Source organism: Orycteropus afer, unplaced genomic scaffold (assembly GCF_000298275.1).
Source record: "Orycteropus afer afer isolate SDZICR_OR568_19922 unplaced genomic scaffold, OryAfe1.0 scaffold00172, whole genome shotgun sequence".
NCBI classification, from domain to species: Eukaryota; Metazoa; Chordata; class Mammalia; order Tubulidentata; family Orycteropodidae; genus Orycteropus; species Orycteropus afer.
This window is the reverse complement of record NW_006921759.1, coordinates 1,771,714-1,779,236: the sequence shown is the minus strand read 5'-3', so window position 1 is coordinate 1,779,236 and position 7,523 is coordinate 1,771,714. Positions and strand designations below refer to the sequence as shown.

At 37.1% G+C, this 7,523-nt stretch overlaps 1 protein-coding gene across 1 annotated transcript in view; it reads right to left on the bottom strand.

Annotated features, from left to right (window-relative positions):
* Positions 1 to 7,523, bottom strand: part of HPSE (heparanase) — a 78,543-nt gene that overhangs the window by 22,313 nt on the left and 48,707 nt on the right. The window contains exons 5-10 of the mRNA XM_007946806.1: positions 7,030 to 7,203; positions 4,074 to 4,242; positions 3,502 to 3,549; positions 2,220 to 2,313; positions 1,654 to 1,760; positions 357 to 471 (exon numbers count right to left, since the gene is read on the bottom strand). Of these exons, the coding sequence (XP_007944997.1) occupies positions 357 to 471; positions 1,654 to 1,760; positions 2,220 to 2,313; positions 3,502 to 3,549; positions 4,074 to 4,242; positions 7,030 to 7,203 (707 nt within the window). The remainder of the gene's footprint in view (positions 1 to 356; positions 472 to 1,653; positions 1,761 to 2,219; positions 2,314 to 3,501; positions 3,550 to 4,073; positions 4,243 to 7,029; positions 7,204 to 7,523) is intronic.

Genomic DNA, 7,523 nt, shown 5'->3' with positions numbered 1-7,523 from the left:
GGAAGAAAAGAAGGAAGTATATGGGGACTCTGTGTACTACATGCATCTTCTTATTTTAGTTTAGCAAATCTAAAACTACTCTATCAAATAAACTCTGTTGATTTTTTTAAAAATCCATATCATGCCCAAAAGGACCCATATTAAACAAGTTATTCCTGAGTCTCAATTCCTTATCTCGAAAAACAAAAATATTAGGCTGGATGATCTTTAAAGTCTCTTTCAACTCACCATTCTATGATTTGGCTATATATTAAAGGCAATGAATAACAATGATTATTCCTAGGAAGATGACAAAGCACCCTTAGCATCCTTTAATCCATTTGTAGAAATAGGGGAGCAGGGGGAAGGTCACTTACAGGTAAAGGCTCAAAGTTTTCATCCACTAGGTGGTAGTTTCCAGCTCCGAAGAACACTTGCCTCATCACGACCTCAATGCCCATTCTGGCCGACAGGCCCAATTTGTCCAGCCACCTGGAGCAGAGAGAGATCTAGCTTTCTTCAGCTTTGGAAAATAAAATAATTCTAATTTCATGCTATCCTGATTCATTCATCTATACGGGAGACATTAACAGGAAACCAGAAAAGTGGCATTAATTATAAATAAGTCATTTGAATGAAATGGACACTATATGCAGTAGCAGTAGAATCCTTTCCTTTACATCTTCCTGACTTCAGGATGATAACTATCCTAGAAAGCTCTCTATATATCATCAAGAAAGCAGGGAGTCTCAGGCAGGGTAACCCAACTTCTACGAAGCAAAGTAGACAAATTCCCACCCCAATAGACCATTTTTCATCCTGTGAGAATAGCCCAACTCTCCTCCTGCTTCTCAAATGTGGTCTGAGTAATAAAATGTGGAATAAGTAGTATCACACCTAAAATTTTATGAACCCCCCCCCCGTCTCCCACATCTGTGGTTAATGGTAAAACAATTATCTTCATTCTTTTTTCTCTATCCTTCACATTGCCATTCCAACAGTATTGTGCTTTATTTTTGGATTCTAAGAATGAGAATGGGACAGGAAGGAGAATTTGTCTTAATCATAAAATTTATAGAGGTATAAAGGGCATTTAGCAGATTATTAAATATAGTTAAATCAATATTCTAAAGCAATCAAGTTTGTCTTGGTTGGATAATGAGATGATTTGATAAATCTTTGAATTCATTGGAAAACCCCCTAGTGTGAACTTATACTTAAGGCACCACACTTCTTAGGAATCTTTAAGTACAGCTACATATAGTAAGTATCTTTATTAATCTCCAAGCTCTGAGATGTGTACTCTTTTACAATATGTTTCATCATGAATTAGGATTGACTCAATGGCAACAGGTTTGGCTTGGTTAATTAAGGAACAAAATTTCCAAACCAAATCATTCTTGCAATGATTAATTTAGGATACATTAAAGATGTAAGGAAGGGTCACTATGAGTTGGGTCCGACTCGACGGCACATAACAACAACAACAACAACAACAACAACAACAACAACAAGGTTTAGTAAATTACTTCCTTGCAAAACCTGGCAAAAATTTTGGGGCTAAGCCACAGATCACCTTTTGATCTGCTTTTTGGCTGATGGGCTATTGTAACTGAACAGAAGGTAGGGAAATGGCTGTAATCTGTTCCTGGACGTGAGTGTTGTTTTACTTACATAAAGCCAGCTGCAAAGGTGTTGGACAGCAAGGGCGCTCCACCACCATATGCTGAGCTTGTTTCCCCTAACCAAACCTTCTTGCGGGGTCTTGTTTCCTCAACAACCTATGGAACAGGGAAGTCTCCATGGTAATTTCAAATAAACTGATCAAACATGATGCTACGATTAACAACATTCAAAACCTTGTATTCATTGTCAACTATACCCATCTGTCTAATATAGTTACAAAACATGTTTGCAGTCATTTAGGTTTTGAGCAATTTGCTTTTTACTATAATGCTAGGGTGTGAGAAGAACATAAGCAAACATATTTTTATGTCCTTTGATAATTAATTCTATTAAAAGGCTATTTAAAGTGTTTTTGATTTCTAATCAACTTATATGGGTAAGGTCCTATGCTAAAGGGCAACCAAAGGTGAATAAGACATAATGTCTGTCCCAAAATTCATATACTTAAGATTAGAAAAACATGCACATTTATAAATCTGTAGAATTTAGAACTAACTAGACTACAAATAAAGGTTCTGGTTTTACTTTTTTTCTTAAAAGAAAAAGAATATTACCTGGAAAATTTTTTGTGCAGATAAAATGAAAGTATCCAGTACATCAGGATTTAGAAAATCTTCTTTGGTAGCAATTCGTCCATTCAAATAGTAGCTAAATTATTCATAATATATTCAGAAAAAAAAATAACAGACTTTACTTTCTGCTTGTAATTGGTGACCTTGTTCCTACCTTTCCCACTTCCCTTCAATTAAAAAAAAAAAAAAAGAAGAAAGAAAAATCAGAAGTTCTACTAGGGAGATCAAAATGGAAGGACATGAAGAAGAGTCCATTGTCATGGGTTGAATTGTGTCCCACTAAAATATGTGTTAATTTGGCTAGGCTGTGATTCCTAGTATTGTGTAGTTGTCCACATCATGTGCTGTGATATAATTATCCTCCATTTTGTAATATGTATTGTAAATTCTAATCTCCATATGTTAATGAGGCAAGTTTAAGGTGGGTTGTATCTTACAATCTTACAGGCTTACAAGTCCCATCTTGACTCAACTCACCACCCTTACTCAAGTACTCAAGTCATACCCTTATTCAAGTTCCTACCTTTACTCAAGTCACACCCTTGCTTGAGTCACACTTTGTATCTTACAAGAGATAAAAGGAGAGAGACGCAAGCAAGCCAAGAAGAGAAGGATCTGATTACTACCAAGAAAGAAGAGCCAGGAGCAGAAGGTATCTTTTGGACCCAGGATCCCTGTGCTGAGCAACTCCTATACCCAGGGGAATATTGATGCCAAGACACATGGAGATCTCCAAGGAATGCCAGGCCCACATATGTTGGAAGGAGACAAGAACTTTTCCCCAGAGCTGACAGAGAGAGAAGGCCTTCCCTTAGAGCTGGTACCTTGACTTCAGACTTCTAGCCTCCTAAGCTATGAAAGATAAAATTTATGTTTGTTAAAGCCATACACTTGTGGTATCCTTTTAATAGCAGCACTAAATAACTAAGACATTCACTCTATTGAGATAACTAGAAAACAGTTACTCTGTCTTGAAAAGACACAATCTCAAGACAGATACTTATGGGGTTACACAATCTTTGGATATTATGTTGGTTCCATGGGTCAAGTGACAAGGTGCCTTGACCTTATAGAAATCACCACATTCATTAAAATAAGTTGTAATAATATGAAAATTCTAGTATTTTGCTGCTTGAGACACTATTTGTTTCTTGTTTGAATTAAAAACTCAATTAGCAGATAAATAGAAATAATTTTTAGGGACATAAGTAATAAGTAGAGCTAGTGCTAGTTTTCTAGTGAAAGAATAGAAGACAATACTTACTGGTGCCATGTAACTGAATCAATCACTTCTCCTCCCACTTCCAGAAAACTAGGGGGAAAAAAATCCATTATATCATCACTTAGTCCTCATATGAAAATAACTGAATATATACACCAAGAGTTTATTCCTCTGAAATGAGCTGGTTACTGTTGGGTCAGGCAAACACTAATTCCTTAATTGTAATCTAAATTTTATCATAGATGCCGTTTTCCCCAGAACTCTTGGTATTCTGAGGCTGTTAAGGTTTCCTCTTCTGGTTAAACATTGGTGAAAATGTTTTGTTTTGTGAAAAAAAAAAATCTAATCAAGCAGTTAATCATATGGACTATTGACTCTTCAATCATATGACTATTCATCAGAGAGAAATATTTTTTATTCTTTTCTTGTGGTGAAAATATGTAACAAAACATACACAATCTTAACAACTTCTACATGTACAATATAGTGACATTGATTACATACTTCAAGTTGTGCAGCCATTCTGGTTATCCTTTTCCAAATCATTCTACCACCGTTAACATAAACTCTAAACATTCATTTCTAAAAGTAGTTCTGCTTCCTCTAGCTCTTACCTTCTCAATATCTTAACAGTCTTTCCTCGAGGCTGACCAATGTCAGGGCCATAGAGTTTTGCATTTTTGAAAGTGGATTTTCCTAGAAGTTTATGCAATTCAATAAAATCTTCTCCTAACTGGAATCCATCAATGTAAACACCAGCCTTCTTTAGAAAACTGTTAGGTTCTGAAAGACAGCAATTCTTGACATAATCCCTTATCTAGAAATTTTTAAATAAAAACAAATATATATAGAGAGAGAGCATCACTTAAAAGTGAAAAAAAGATTCCAAATTTCAAAAGGGCAAGAAAAATAAAACATCTAGTTATAAAGAAGTTGTTCCAGGAAAAAAAAAATTGAAATTATGTAACTGGAATGGGAAAATGTACTAAAACAATTTGAAGTCAATGATGGGGATATTAAACTAACAGATATTTGGAAAACTAACAGATATTTGTTACAGCAATTGTATGAACAGATGTCATGTGTCTGTGTCCAGTACTTAATCACCTAATTTCTTTAAGAAAAAGAAAAGCTGGGTGGGAAAGAGACATTTAACTGATTTCTACAATGGAATATAAAGACTTGAGAATATTTACTCACAAATTACATGTGTGAGTAGGCCTAGAAGTAGCAAAGATGATGAAATAAGGGAGAAGCACAGAAAGGATGTAAGGATCCAGTTGATTTCACTATTGGCTCTTGCCTGTTCCTTCCTTATCACCCTGGAAACTAGACCTTCTATTTGTAAATGGGGCCCAAGGAAGAGGGAAACATGATGGCATCACTCTGTCATCTTGCTCTGAAGAGCCAAAGGAGTTAGGATGCATGGTAGTTAAGGTTATGTGTCAACGTAGCTGGGCCTGGTTTTGAGTGACTGGGCAGCTGGTTGTAGTGATTCCTCATGATGGAACTGGTAATCAACTCCATGATAGAATCTGCTATGAGCATCTGAGTAGCTGCCTTAGGGAGTGGTCTGCTTCCAGTATATAAGAAGATGCTTTGAGAAAGGCCTTGAGCTTCTTAGCACATTTGGATCCTGCATTTCCCAAGTCATCCAGTGAGTGGCCTGCCATGTTGTCTGTCAATCTTGGGACTGTTTCTGGACTTGAACTAGTGGCCTACTGTGTTCCTTGATAATCTTGGGACTCTGCCATTTTACTAGTCAATTATATGTTTGTCAGCCTCAGCAGCTAGTGGTTACCTGAGTTGAGACATCTCCAGCTCCAATAGGAGCTCTAGTGGCATAGTGCCTAAGGCATTTGACTGCTAACCAGAACCTGGTGGTTCAAACTCACCAGCCACTCCTTGGAAGAAAGACTGGACAATTTACTTCTGTAGAGGTACTGCCTCAGAAACCCAAGGAGGGGTCACTCTGAGTTGAGATCAACTCGACAGCGGTGAGTTTCCAGCTCCAATGGGCCAGGATCAAGGCAGACCTGAAGCCCAAGGTCAAGGGGCCTTCACCCAATCCCTAGAGGTGGCACTTTGAACTTCAACTTCTAGCCTCCAAAACTATAAAAGTATAAATCCCTGTTTGTTAAAGTTATCCACTTTTGGTATTTCTGTTATAGTAGCACCAGAGGATCAAAACAGGAGGGTAGGGTGGAAAAGTAAAGTGAAGGAGATAGATGATGAGAATAGATTAACATGACATCTGTTTGTACAGTTGCTGTAACAAAATTGTTCAGCACTTTGCTAAGATATGATTGCCTCTAACCTACTATCCTATTTTCTGTTTCATCTTGCAAGTTATCCTCAGCAACTGGTAAGAAAATCCCAAAGTCTGATGCTAGACTTTATCATAACACATATCACCATTGGCATGTATCACACTGCTTGTTTTCTCATTGCCTTTGCTCCCCACCTCTAGAGTGGAAGCTCCAAAAGAGTAGTAGCCTTGCTCTGGCGTCTGACTGCTGGATTCAAGTCCCAGCTCCTCTACTTAGTTGCACAGTGTCACAAAGCTATTCTCCTAACTCTTTGTGTCTCTTTTTTCATCTGTAAAATGAGCGTCATAATGATATCCACCTCAAAAATAAACACAAAACAAAAACCCATTGTCATTGAGTTAACTCAGACTCATAATAATCCTAAAAGCAGAGTAGAATAGCTCCACCAGGTTTCCAAGGCTGCAATCTTTGTGGAAGCAGACTGTCACATCTTTCTCTTAGGGAGAGACTCTTGGGTTTGAATGGCTGACCTTTCAGTTGGCAGCCAAATGCTTAACCACTGCATCACAAGAGGTCCTCTATTTCTACCTCAGAGAAATAGTTATAATGACAAAATAAGTTAATACTTATGAAATGCTCAGAACAGTGCCTGGCATATAGGATGTATGTATCATATTACTATATCTCATTTCCCATTTTATCTTCAGATCCATAGGCTGGTGTATGGAAAAAGCACTAAGAAACGTTTTGAATAAATGTGATTAGTCACTAACACTTCAGTTAGAATTTATGCATTCCTGGTAAAAAAGAGAAAAGAAGGAAACAATCAAGTGTTTGATCTGGGTTGGATTCTTTACTTGAAACTTCTTGACAGCATGACCATATTATGAGGGTTGGGATGGGGTTGTTCAGATTAACTGACAAGTTGAGAAACAGAAAAAGTAATGGGAAGGTAAAAGAAAACTGCCTACTTCACAGTTTTGTTGAATCCAGCCTGCCAAACATCATAGGTTGAAATGACTCCAAATAGTCTCAAGTGAATCTGCGAGCTGTGGAGTTTGCTGGCTTGTTAGTTGTTTTCAACTCAAACATCACATGAACTGGGTTTAACAATAAGTGCTGGGATGTATAAAGGAGTTTTCAGCCATAAACAGTTGCAAAAATTGTGTTGTTGGGTACTTTTATGAATGTGCCCAGGTAGAAGTATATGTGGTTATATTAAAAAGAAAGTCATAGTCATAAATTACTTAATGCTAAAGGAGAATCCCCTTGCTAATGAAATGTCCCTGGAAGTACTCACCATTGCCTAATTCCCAAGAAATGTTATAACTCTTGGAAGAACAGTAGTCCAGCAGCAATTGCGCATTAGAGTTGTTCCAATGCAGATCTGCTGTTCTTAATAATGCGTTCAGGCCAAAGATCAGGTTCAATCCTGAGCAATGTGCAAAAGCATACAGCATATCCACTGAGCTTCCTAAAAGAAAAATGTTGCAGATTAATGGCTACTATTTGGCACTACCGTAAAGAAGGCCTCTAGATCTGCTTTTCATAATAATTACTATTTCTGTTGTCAAGTCTATGGAATTTCAGTTCTAATAAGTGAGTATAATTATGTCGAAAGAGACAACATAGTTGGACTTGCAAATAAATAAATGAGTAAATAAATAAAGAAACCTGACTTCATTTGCTTCAATTGGTACCACGGAGGTAGTTACCAGAAGCTTTGTTCTGGTACTCAGGTTTTGTTCAAGTGACCTCAGATAAATTGGGGAAAATACTTTCTCATTTCAATAC